This window comes from Trichechus manatus, unplaced genomic scaffold, assembly GCF_000243295.1.
Source record: "Trichechus manatus latirostris isolate Lorelei unplaced genomic scaffold, TriManLat1.0 scaffold00030, whole genome shotgun sequence".
Taxonomy (NCBI): Eukaryota; Metazoa; Chordata; class Mammalia; order Sirenia; family Trichechidae; genus Trichechus; species Trichechus manatus.
In genome coordinates, this window is record NW_004443966.1 from 17,835,317 (window position 1) to 17,848,627 (window position 13,311).

Sequence of the window (13,311 nt, forward strand, 5' to 3'; positions counted from 1 at the left end):
AAGGGGAACCTAGGTCCACTTCTGGAAGCAGAATCCTGACTGTGTCCCTCCAGTTCCAAGTCCTCTGATGCAGGGAGACCTAAGGAGGGGCAGGGCTAGGGCACAAGGGCCCACTGCCCTGCCTTCCACCCATCTTCTGTCCACATAAGCCATTACAATGTCCCCACCTGCAGAGCTTTCAGACACAGGCACCCCACCTCCCTGGGGACTGAAGGGGGAATCTATACCTCTGAAGAGAGTCAGCTGTTGCTTTCCCAGCATCCCACACCCTAGAGATGGCAGGCAGCCTGACCAACGCTGTAGCACCCACCACCAGGCCCAAGGGTCTTGCTGTTTCGGTCCTGCTCAGAGGGCAGGGTTTAACCTCCCCAGTAGAAGAGAGGAAACAGGTGCTTCAGCTGTTGTTTATTGACATACAGGTAGGCTCTATAGCAACAGGCCTGGAGGTGGCTGCAGTAGTGGGGAAAATGGAAGGTGGAGGGTGGAGTGTTTGTCTGCAGCGACAGCTAAGGGGAGTGCAGGAAACACAAGTGCCCAATGCACAGACAACAAGGTGGGAGTGGGAGAGGCTGAGTGGCCGGGGAAGCAGGTAAGGGCCAGGGCCAGTCTGCTTCCACTGGAGCCACTGCCCCCCGCCCTAAGCCCCTGCTCTTGCTGTCTCCAGGCCCCAGGCCCGGGCTGAGCGTTCTCCGGACATCCATTTTCTACGGGAACTGAATGAAGTACACAAAGGAGAGGGAGGTGGTGACCTCTTGCATTAAATATGCTCGGGGCCTCCAGTCCTGCACCCCTCACTCTTCCCTTGCTTGGGTGGAGCCACATGATGGGCAGCCAGTCTCTGGGCCACCCCACCTGAGCAGGGTCTTAAAGCAGTCATGTGTCTCCAGAGACTTTCATCCTTCTTTCCTGGTGTCGCAGCCCACCAGTGCTGCACTACAGCCCCTGAACGAGCACTACAAGCGTCGCTGGCCTAATGGAGGGGTGGAGGGGAGGGGACGGGACAGGGCTTGGAGGAGGGGCTCCAGGGCCCATCACGGCACAGGCACCACACGCATGGTGTTGGTGAAGCCAGAGCCAGGGCGCCATCCGGTCAGCACGATGACCACATCTCCAGTCTTAAAGAAGCCCCGGGCTTTGCCTAGAGGAAGAGAAGAGAGGCTAGTGAGTATAAATCAAGACAGGCAGGTACAGCATCATCTGGGCAATTGCGCCCCAAAGGGTAGACATCGCTGGCTGACCATTACTTCCTCAAACCACAAGGTGGCGCCAGCCTCACAGCCCAGGCAAAGGGGATGAGGCTGGCCCAGGGATTTCCCTACCACGCAGCTGGCAGAGCGGGCAAGGACTTTTGACATCTTTCATTTATACTCTAGGGGGTGGACAGTCTTGCCCAAGGTCAGCGCGAACTGCTCCCTCTCATCTTGTGACATCCTGCGCTTATACAGGGACAAAGGCCACATCAGCCTATAGTCTGTGTGTGTGCCACCCCATACTGCAAGAGCCCTGGCCGATTTTATAAGCAACCTCAGCAACGAGCAGATGCCAAAGAAGAGTTCAGGATCTCTTGCTTTGGACCCCAGAGAGGAGAGGGACCGAGCTGCTTAGCCCAGCAACTCAAAGGCCCCTCTTCCCAGGACTTCAGGAAATGGGAGGGAGAATTCAGAGGAACCATTCCCAGTGAGGGTGAGGTGTGGCCACTTGGGGCTCTTGCTCCCAAGGTCTGCATATTCCCTCCTCCACTCCTAAAACTTCCAGGGTCCCAGTGAGTCCAGCATCCAAGCAGCCACGCCCCTCCAAGTTCCAGCCCTTGCTCCCAGGCACATACCAACATTCATGCCCAGGTTCACCCGGAGGTCCACATCCTCAGCCCAGGCCTCCTGGACCGGGTCCTTACACAGCACGGGGAAGATGCCGCGGTACAGGTGGGCCTGACGAGCTGTCTGGTGGTTCCGGGTCACAGCAATGATGGGGGCGCGGGGGCGGTACCTGGCCACCTGGTGAGCAGACCTGGGATGGGGGACAGGGAAAGACCATTAAACAATGTCCCAGGAGCCTCCCAGGAAGCACCTCAGGGCCTAACAGCTTTGCTTTAGCAATATCCCACCCTCTATCGGGCTGGCCTGAAGGCTCTGGCCACTTGCACATCTGCTACCTGGGCTTCCTAGGACCGCCTCTCATCCTGTATCTTCCACAGCATTTAACTCGCCGTCGCGGTTAAGCTACTCACTTGTCCTCCACCCCTTCCAATAGGCCATGGCCCCAGGATCATCCTGACCCTGCCTGTTCAGTCTCACCCACTTAGCCCACATGGCCCATGGTGGGCCGAGCCCCTCCCCCTAAACGTTTCCATTCTGGCACAGAAAGACTGCCCTGGTCCCACATCACCACCACCCACGCCTCTTGCTGCCAGCCAACAGCTAGAAGCCAAGCAGCATGTGAATAGCACCTGACTCTTGACATCTGCAAGGAACAGGAGTAGGGCTGAGCAGCCTCCTGGGAATCAACAGTGTACACCTTCTCTGTGCCCTCTCCCCACCCAACACTGCCCCCAAATCCTTCAAACAGACCCAGCAACTAAGCTCTAGAGCTCCAGAGCCAAACCTGGGTATCAAATGAGACTTTAGAAGTCTGGGTTCTACCCAGGAGGCAAGAACAGGAGGTGGAGGTGAGTGTGGGAGCTGCTCTGGCCCACTGGGGCTCCTCTGGAAGGCAGGGGGCCCCTTTGAGACTCCATATGCCAGGTGCTTCCTTGGACACTGTACAGTGATCACTGCAGACGTGCGCCCCTGGCCTCTCTTAGGAGTTGGGAACTGGGCCCTAGAAGGCAGGCTGTGACGACACTCAACAGGTGTCGGGGACCTTAAGCTGGGTCACAGCGAAGACTGCCTTGCTTAAGGCCTGGCCTTCGTACAAGGTCTTTAGAGGGAAGCAGCTGCTGAAGTCAGGACCTGCTGAGAGTGAAATCCTAGAAGACTGGAGCTAAAAATAGCCAAATAGCAAAGGTTGGACCTTTTAACAAAGGTCAGCCCTAACGGTTAGAATGGTTTATCTGAGAGTGGGAGGCTGAGCCCTTCTGTTAAGAGAAATCTGCTGACAGCCCGGCTGCTGCTCCTCAGCACAGTGACCGCCCATCCTCCTCTCTACCCTCCTCTTCCAGGAAACTCTAGCCACCCTGCAGGCAGGATTCCGGTGCACACTCCCTGATCGAGGGAGTGAAAGACTAACTCTGTTCCAGGCTAGGCAGGGGTCCCAAGTCTCAGGCCAGGCGCTGAGCCAGGCACAGGCGGGGCAGTCCCAAAAGTGCCAGCAAGACAACCAGTGACCTTTCCTGGGCTGCAGCCTACTTGTCTTTGGGACTCAAAGACAGACAGGGATTGGTAGACCATAATGGGGGACACAGCAAGTCAAGTGAACAGCATTAATCTTCCAAGAGCACATCGTACTGTTTAAAGAGCACAACGTAACTGGGAGATGTCAAAATCGGTTGCCTTCTACTATTTTAGAGAACCAAACCCACTGCCGTCGAGTCGATTCTGACACACAGCGACCCCATGGGTTTCCAAGGCTGTAAATCTCTGTGGAAGCAGAGCGCCAGGTCTTTCTCCCACGGAGTGGCTGGTGGTTTCTAATCGCCGCCCTTCTGGTTAGCAGTGGATCGTCCTGACCACTGTACCACCAGGGCTCCTTTTTAGAGGACCACCTCTTACATATCAAAAGATCATCTGCCATCGGCCTATCAGTTGTCATGCAATGAGTCTCTAGTTCACTGTGAAGGTGTAAACTGGCTTTGGATCCAAACAGTCCAACCACGCCTTGTGGTTGCTGCCTTGAGTCCTTCCGGGTCAGGGAGCCGCTACCCTGCAGGCTCCAGGTGGCAGGCAGAGGACTCTTACCTTGGGCTCAGCACATCTGAGCAATGTTCGATGCACTGCTTCTGCGGCCCCCAAGGAAAGGGGCCACTGAGCAGGCACCCCCAGGGGAGCTGCCACCGCCTCCTACCTGCCAGACTTGGTGAGGACGATTATGGCCCCACTGCAGCACTTGAACGAGGCCTCCACGGCGCCCACGGCGGCGGCTTCTGTGGGGTCGCTGGTAATGGGCGCCAGGCGGCGGAGCTCCTCAAACAATTGCAAGTGGTAGATGGCAGCCTCTGCCTCACGGGCAATCTAGGGGAGCAACACCGTCCAGAGGGACGAGAGGGGGACAGCACTTTGTCAGAGCTTTGTGAGAAAAAGGGAGGGAGGGGACGAGGCACACAGGCAGCTAGTGAGAGACAGAGCCTTTGGTCCAGAGGTCAAGAGGCTGCCAATCCCCGAGCAAGAACAAGACTCACAGGGACCCGTCCTTCACCAGGTGCCTGTGACACCCACTGTGCCTATCACACCAAAGGACCCTCTGGTCCTGCCCTGTCGTGACATCCCTGGCTGTCTTCCTGCAGGTGAGGAAAAAGGCTCTGAGCCAAGGCCCCAAGCACAGGGCTCGATCCTGGCTGTCTTCTCCTCCAGCAGCCGGAGTAAGAGGCCGGTTATCCGATTATCCTACACGGTGTTACCTGCCCTCAGGGCCCTACCTGCCAGACTCCGTCAGAACTATCAAAGCTGCCGCTAAACACTTATAAGAAGCCTCCACGCTGCCCATGGCCATGGCTTCCATGAGGTCTGTGGAGTGACTTGAAGCTCGCACAAGTTCTTCAAACAGCTTGCGGTGGAACATGGCTGCCTCAGCCTCACGAGCTATCTGTAAGGTTTGGGAAGGCGGGAGGGCAAGGAAGAGGGAGGAAGGAGGAAAAACACGAGAGACAACACATGGAAAGACAGAATGGGGAATTAATCAGAGAGGAAGGTAATCTTAAGTTAATTGGCTAAATTTGTCCTTCGCATAGATGCAAAGAGGCAGGGTGGTAAAAGCCGGACTGCGCAGGGCGGTGTGGAGAATTTTAAGCCCTCCAATACAGGGAAAACTGGTTCTTGATTGGAGAAGCTCCATTCTGGAAGCATTTTTCTGAGGGGTGGGAGTGGAGGGAGATGTGGGGCGGAAGGATCTGGCACTGTGGCATGGAGACATGCCCAGGCGGGGCCCACACCACTCCCCGGCAGAGGGCTTGTCCACGCTGCCTCTTAAGACAGCTTACAGGAAGGAACAGGCCCTCCCTCCTCACATGGCTGGCTGGTTACCGCAGGGCTTCCTGCCTGGCTTCCATGCACACAAGGAGCGCTTGCTTGGCTTCAGACAGGGATGCTGACAAGCCTTTCTAATGGCCTGCCATGGAAACCAACTCAGCAGCCCCGGAAATCTGGGGTTAGACAAAGCCAAAGCCACACGGCTTAACTGCGCTCTTAACAGGAGGCTGGAGAACTTGGGCTAACTTGTGAGGGGCACATTGAACAGCCATGTGAAGAGGCAGATGCCTGTGGAAGCATACGGATTAGTTTAATGAGACATTTGATTCAAGTCTAATGATTAAACAGTGTGAGGACTCTCTTAAGCATGAGAAAGCCATTGCGTTATTTACAATCTACCTGCTCAGATAACACCAAGAATTAGAAAGCAAATTTAAGCTCTAGAGGATTACAGTGCAATTTCCAGAACCTCAAAGAAGACAGGTGAGGGAAGAATCAGCAATATCATCTCATTTATTTGACAGTACAAGCAGATGTGTGTCAGGATTTGTTAGGTTAAAGGTTTTCTGTCTGCAAGAAGAATGAAATGCGTGCAGCCCAAGGACAGGGGACATAAAAATACACAGGAAAGACAACCATACCTGGTACTGCCTAGCCTTTAGTTACGGGCCATTAACTGCATCACATTTAGATGCAGGAGAAAGCAGTGAACAGTTAAGAGAAGCTCTGGCCAGCATTAACTGGTGACACGGAAGGGAAAGGCTGTGCCGCCTAGAGAGGCAGCTGCAGCCTGGCCCCGACCCCACAACTCCATCTTCCGAGCAGTGCCATGCAATCCAAGCCTGAAGTTCTGTCTAGGGTGTCTGTCCGTCCATAGGAAACACCGAGGTATGGGAGAAAGGACATGCAACTCAGGACCTAGAGCCCTGAATCTTAAGTCTCTTACCCCACTACAGGTTCTGATATAATCCATTTTACAGGGGAGGCAAAGAGCAGTTAAGTGACTTAGCAAATGATATATAAAGTCTACCTGGCTTAATGGTCCACGGTTCAGTCAAGCAAGTCAAGGTCAGCCAACTGCCCACCTCCAAAGCCATGAGGCCACATAACTCGGCAAGGCAGCTGGAGAGAAAGGGCCTGCAGAGAGACCCATCAAGGCAGCCATTCTACAGGTGACTTGCTCAAGGTCCACTGGGACAGAGAAAGCACTTTCTCACCACGGGGGCAGTCAGGAGCATGAGCCAAGAGCACCTGAGCATCCGAACGGCAACCAAATTGCACACTGTAACTTATCAACCAGGACTGGGGGAAGGCGTTCGTCTCCACTGATTTCAATGTGGGAAAATCCACCAAGGGTGCCAAGGATAGCCCAGAAGGCATCGTTAGTCAAGCATGAATTCAGTTTAATTAAATGATATCACTTCTCTGGAAGCTGTTTAAGCCCAATAATTGGACACACAGAACGTGAAGGAGGAAAGGAAGATGCCTAGTCTATAGTTTTTTTGGGCGCTTTAAATTTGAGGGGGGCTTGGGGGAAACACACAAAGGGCACGGAGTCCTCTGTTGGCTGGAAAGGAAGAGGAAGGTTAAAGAAAAACCCTCGCAGGATAAAAGGCAAGTTCTCTGAGCTATACCCTATCCCGTGGTCAGAACGCTGATTGACAGCCCTCATCTTACCAGGCGCGAGTAACCAGGCAGCGGGACATACCGTGGGGGAGAAAGCTGCTACCCAGGACTTCTCCAGGTGTTCCCACGCCAGGGCCAGCCAGGATCAACCTCCTTTCCACCACTCTCTACTTGTGGACTTGCTGTCAAATCACTTAAACCCTACTTTTTGGTCTCAGGTGAGTGTAGCAGCTGCATCCCAATGCCACAGCAAAGCAGGCCCTGCTAGAGGCGCCATGCAAGGCCAGCTGACAGTCAGCAGCTCAGCACAGGCAACAGCCTCCAGTGCGGGCCCCCAGAGGCAGCTGTGGGGGAGCACCTGTCTGTGGGATAGGTGGGGAATCAAATGGGAAGCCAAATTAAGAGAATGTCTGGGAGTGGGAGCCCTTGGCTTTTTTCAAAACAGAGCAGAGGCATTTGGCCTCTGGACTACCCAGAGGGGAAGAGGTACAAGGCCTTCTCTGACTGCACAGGTATCCCCGGACTTAAGCCAAAGAACAAGCGACAACCTTGCCGCCAGACTGAAAGTTAAGCTCCTAGCAACACTGTGCTATGTCCAATGAGGGAGGGAAGCCTCCAGAGCAGAAAAAAATAGGAGAAGGGGTGTGGGCAGGCAAGGCAGAAGAGAACAAGAGTTGCCTACTGGTCTCCCACCCCTCCGGCACACACCCCTTCACTCCTGTTACTGTGACTTCGAGGATAATGAGAGACTGCTGCTAAGAGGACAGAAGTCTAGGTGTGCCTCTGTGCCAGCCCCCGCCTCCACCCCACCCCAGCCCGAAGCCCCGAGATGGGGTGGCCCTGTGAACTTACCAGGTGCTGCATGCGCACAGCCTCCAGCGGGTAGTCCCCTTTGGCTGTTTCTCCAGACAACATGATGCAGTCAGCTCCGTCCAGGACTGCATTGGCCACGTCACTGCCCTCAGCCCGGGTGGGGCGAGGCTTCTTGATCATGCTCTCCAGCATCTGGGAGGGGACAGAGCATTCGTGAGACCCGGCCTGGGCTGTCTTCAGAGATCCCCTGGAGAGTGTGTATGGCTTTGTGTAGGTGTGTGGGAGCAGGGGAGGGTGTGTGTGCATGCGCACGGGTATGTGATGTGGGCCAGGGTCTGTGAGAAGACACCAAATAGCCTCCAAGCATGTGAGTGAGGGGAGGTGCACATGCCTGTGTGGCACAGATGACAGGTTTCCCAGCTCGGTTGCACCGCCCAATCATCATCTTCTGAGCAAGGAAGACTTTCTCTGCAGGAATCTCAATGCCCAGATCGCCACGGGCCACCATGATCCCATCGCTGGCCTCCAGGATCTCATCAAACCTGACGGAGAATGTAGGGGAGAGGTTATATTGAACAAGGGCCATGGTGACAGAGAGGAAGCTTTGCTGGGATTCTTGACTTAGATGCCCTCACACCAGGACAGACATCCACGGCAGTCATCATGGGTACATGGAGGTGGTGGCGGCACACCAGCTACCTTAGTCCTTTTGGACAAAGTGAGCCAACAAGTCCTGCCTGCCGGGTTTCTTCAGCACCCCAGTACTCACACTTCACTGGGGGAGGAACGGAATGGGAAGACGTCCCATTCCCTCTTGGTCTATATCTTACGAGGCCCTCTGACGGTGTTTCTCTACCATGTCTACTTCCCAATCAGCACATCCAAGGCAGAAAGGGAACCCAAGGCCTGCTGCTTGCTCCCTGACCCCAGGGTTCATGGCCTCACCTAGCCAAGGACACGTGAGGGCTGCCCCTTGAGGTGACCCCCTCCAACTTGCTGAGGACAGGAGGACTTGTGACTTTGTTTGGACTGGGGCTAAAGTCAGAAAGCACTCATGGCTTATCAGGATGACAGAGGGGAGACCCACAAATTGCCTGATACAAAAGATATCTACACCGAAAATTAGAAAGGTCACAACAGCGGGCCATGGTGCTGCTCCTCCCATTCTCCCTAAGCACACTCTTAACCCACAAGAGCAGGTCTGACCTTTTAGCAGTGCCTAACTGTGTTTCTAGTAGGAGGCCAAAGAGGAACAGATGTCACCAAGCTGGCCATAGTTATTTCGCCCCACCTTATGAACGGTTAGGAGGTGGTTAAGCTGAGCTGGAGATGAACTGCATGCTTTCCTCTGGGAACCTGAATGGACCACCCAGACCCAATCCTATCATCACGTCAACTGCTGCTGCTTTCCAAGTGAAGGCAAGGAAGGCACAAGATTCCACGGGGCTCTCAAGTGAGAGAAACGAGAGCCCCTTCTGGGCCAGGGCAGGGGTGACTCACCTTCTAACTCCCTCGTGATTCTCGATTTTGCTGATTATCTTGATGTTCTTGCCTTTCTCTCCCAGGACCTTCCTGACTTCATGGACATCAGCTGCCTTGCGAATAAAAGATGCAAACACCATATCCACGTCCTGTTGTACCCCAAACTTCAGATCCTGGATGTCCTTTTCTGACACCGCAGGCAGGTCCACAGCAGCCCCAGGGAGGTTCACACCCTTCTTGCTGCCCAAGAAGCCACCATTTTCCACCACTGTCACCAGGAAGTCAGCACCTGTGCAAAACAGAGTAGGGAGGAAAACAGACTTCTTTAAAGATCTCTCTGAAGTGTTGAAAAGCAAAGACGTCACCTTGAAGACTAAGGTGTGCCTGACCCAAGCCACGGTATTTTCAGTCACGTCATATGTATGCGAAAAGCTGGACAACGAATAAGGAAGACCGAAGAAGAACTGATGCCTTTGAATTGCGGTGTTGGCGAAGAATATTGAATATACCATGGACTGCCAAAAAAACGAACATATCTGTCTCGGAAGAAGTACAACCAGAATGCTCCTTAGAAGGATGGCAAGATTACGTCTTACATACTTTGGACATGTCATCAGGAGTGATCAGTCCCCGGAGAAGGACATCATGCTTGGTAAAAGTACAGGTTCAGTGAAAAAGAGGAAGACCCTCAACGAGATGGATTGACACAGTGGCTGTAACAATGGGCTCAAACATAACAATGATTGTGAGCATGGCACAGGACCGGGCAGTGTCTCATTCTGTTGTACATGGGGTGGCTATGAGTCGGAACTGACTCGATGGCACCTAACAACAACACGAAAATAGAGCACTTCTGCTAATCTGGAAGCTAAGAACCAGGAAGCAAGCTACCTGTACAGGGAACTGAGAAGTAGCACATCATGGGCTCTGGAGTTCAAATCCCAACTGTGTAATCTTGGGCAAGTCAATTAACCACTTTGTGCCTCAGTTTCCTTAGGTACAAACAGGGATAATAACACTCATAACTGTTTTAAAATTTAAATGAATTATCCTGTAACATGCTTAGAATAGTGCCTGGCACTTAAATATTAATTATCATTCCCAGGCACACTGGAGTCCTGTCCATATTACATTAAGGTAAGGAGGAAGGAAGCAGCCAAAAAGCAGTGAGGAAGAACAAAAAAGGAATCCTCGCATATGCTCTCCAGAACCAGAAGAGTGAGATTAAGCTGGACTGAAGTTTGTTTTTGAGGATCACGATTTATTAAGAGGAATTCCTGAAAGTATATAGACCCAATCTTGGTGCCAGCCAACCAAGCTTCCTATTTTCTTTGAGTTTTAGAGATGAGTGATGGTTTTTAGACAATTAGACCCTGACTCTTGTACACACCTTTCTCCTTCACTTGCAGAGAAATAAGTCCGTCATCCACATAGACCTTGCTGCCCACTTCCACCACTTTGCAAATATTCTTGTAGTCCAGCCACAGGATATTCTCGTCACACTTTTCCATGTACGCATTATCCAGAGTGATCTTGAGAGTGGCTCCCTTCTTCAGCTCCACCTCAGCGGTGCCGCTCTACAGACAAGACAGTAAGTGTGAGTGCGCACTGCAGAGAACAGGCCCTACTGGCAAACATGGAAATGTCCTTTCCTCCAGGGAACAGTGTTCAAATTGCAGTTAAAAATACAGATAAAGCTTTTTTGTCGTGAATAAAAGCTCTCATTCCCTAACTTAGTAGTTTCGAGGAAGTAACCCAAAGAGGACAACAACTACAATGTCTCCGCTGTGCTATTTAACGGGAGGGAGAAAGAAACAAAGAAACTGCTCCCAAAAGTTAGAGAAGATCTGTAGATAGGCTTTTAGAGTAGAAAAGTTTCTTTCGTTGTGTCATTTCTTGGCAAAGATCAAATCAGTATTTTTTACAGTGATGAATAAAACTCTCCCTGATTTGTAGACGTAGACTCCGAGGAACATGGCATCCAGGCGGGGGAGACACTCTGAGGCCCACTGCTGCCTGCCCCCTCCCGTGCGCTTCTTCCCAGAATACTCACGCCCTTGATGAGCCCAGTTCGGATCTCAGGTCCTTTAGTGTCCAGGGCCACAGCTACTGGCCGGTAGTGAATGGGGTCAGAAGCAAAGCTTTCCGTGGCCGTGCGCACGTTCCTGATGGTCTCTGCATGGTACTGGGGAAAAGGAAAGAAGTCATACACACACCAGTTGCCTTGCGCCAGAGTTGAGCACTTAGGAAAGGCCTACATATGTTCCAGACCTTCATGGTAACTATGACACCAAACACACATCACCATCTGGCCTCAGTACCATCCATTCACTGAGCACCCTCTGTGTGGTTATTTCAACCTCCTCAGCTTAAACCTACTTCTACCACTAAAGGGACTCACTCTAAGGAAAAACCTCAGGAACTCTTCAGAGTATTGCCACCAAAACCACTGAACGGGTGGGTATAAACTCATCCGAGTAGAAAGGAAGCTATGTGCCTTCAGCTGTTCTCTTTTCCCTAGGACTCATCAAATACTTTGGGCAAACAAAGCAGACAACTGGGATAAAAGATCTAGGAGCTTTGTGTTTAGATAATACTGGTCTGGCAATCAGTGTCAGATTTTGGTAGATAAGGCAATTCTGAGAGCTTTTCCTCTGTTGATTAAAACTACAAATCAAACTCAGTTGTTTACTTATGCTAACAGCAGTCCAAGAGAAATAACTCACTGGTAAGGTCATACAAACCCAATTTTCACAATCACTTTCTAGAGCCAGAGCAGAGAGGGAAGTGGAACAGGGACAGGTGGTAATATGACTTTCTCTGAGCTTTCCTTTGCTGTTCCTCACTTGCAGCAAATCCTAGCTTTAAGCTTCTCTCTGAAGCCCTTTCTCCTTTTCATTTGCTACTACTGTTTGATTAAAAAGTGACTCAAGGCCAAGATAAGATGCTGAAAGAGTTGTTAGATAGTACAATCACTATGACATTGCTGATAACAGGGGTTTCTGATAATTCAGCACTTCATGAGCCTTGGCCTTTAACCACCACTGACCAAGAGCGCAGCACCTGCAAGCAGGGCTGTCACTTGCAGGAAGCTGGGAGGGGAGCTGGGACCACAATTTAATCCTTAAGGCAGGTGGCTCCTAAAGCTTGTATTTGAAAATCCTCAGCTGTTAATTCAGATATACTCTATAATGATGGGCATCCCTGGGTGATGCAAATGGTTAATGCATTTGCTGCTAACCAAAAGCTTTGAGTCTACCCAGAGGCACCACAGAAGAAAAGCCTGGCTATCTACAGCCAAAAAATCAGCCAGAGAAAACCCTATAGAACATAGTTCTACTCTGACACACACGGGGTTGCTATGAGTCAGAAGCGACTCTATGACAACTGGTTTCTGGCTATAATGAATGACCACTGAGCACTGGCTCCCTTTTGTTTTTTCGTTGGTGGTGTTGTTAGGTGCTGTGGGTGACCTTATGTGCAACAGAACGCAACACTGCCTGTTCCTGTACCATCCTCACAATCGTTGTTATGCTTGAGCCTACTGTTGCAGCCACTGTGTCAATCCATCTCAATGAGGGTCTTCCTGTTTTTTGCTGACCCTGTACTTTACAAAGCATGATGTTGTTCTCCAGGGACTGATCCCTCTTGATACCATGTCGAAGGTATGTGAGACGAGGTCTCACCATCCTTGCTTCCAACGAGCATTCTGGCTGCACTTCTTCCAAGAGAGATTTGTCTGTTCTTCTGGCAGTCCATGGTATATTTAATATTCTTTGCCGAGACCATAATTCAAAGGCATCGATTCTTCGGTCTTCCTTACCATTGTCCAGCTTTCACATGCACGAGGTGATTAAAAACACCATGGCTTGGGGGTCAGGCACACCTTAGTCCTTAAAGTGATATATTTGCTTTTTAATACATTAAAGAGGTCTTTTGCAGCAGATTTGCCCAGTGCAATACGTCATTTGATTTCTTGACCACTGCTTCCAGTTGACTGTGGATCCCAGTACAATAGACCCTCTAAATTGCCCTTATCAGAGAACATAAAACATACTAATTGTTTATAATGACTTCCTATCACCTCAGTTCCCATAAGAATCTGTGGAGCATCTTGACCAGCACCCAGGTTTGCTACATTTGTTTAGGAATCATTACCTTTTCAACTCATAGACTTATTTGCTCATCCTCTGATTCTTAACCAGGCTTTTCAGAGGGTTCTCTGTTTTACTGTTCTTTTCCCTCACATAATCAGCTTTTGGCTTAATCT

General features: G+C 51.4%; 1 protein-coding gene across 4 annotated transcripts in view; it reads right to left on the minus strand.

The window, feature by feature from the left end:
* Positions 1–388: 388 nt before the first annotated feature.
* The window catches only part of PKM (pyruvate kinase M1/2), a 28,674-nt gene continuing 15,751 nt past the window's right edge, over positions 389–13,311 (minus strand). For 3 of the 4 annotated variants that reach the window (XM_004374713.2, XM_023729781.1, XM_023729780.1), the window contains 8 exons: positions 11,095–11,226; positions 10,432–10,618; positions 9,060–9,330; positions 7,951–8,101; positions 7,599–7,751; positions 4,000–4,166; positions 1,826–2,007; positions 389–1,138 (listed from right to left, as the gene is read on the minus strand). In XM_004374713.2, coding sequence (XP_004374770.1) covers positions 1,032–1,138; positions 1,826–2,007; positions 4,000–4,166; positions 7,599–7,751; positions 7,951–8,101; positions 9,060–9,330; positions 10,432–10,618; positions 11,095–11,226 — 1,350 coding nt within the window. In that variant the 3' untranslated portion in view covers positions 389–1,031. Of the gene's footprint in view, positions 1,139–1,825; positions 2,008–3,999; positions 4,167–4,408; positions 4,738–7,598; positions 7,752–7,950; positions 8,102–9,059; positions 9,331–10,431; positions 10,619–11,094; positions 11,227–13,311 lie in introns of those variants that run through there. The other variant, XM_023729782.1, reaches the window with a different exon arrangement.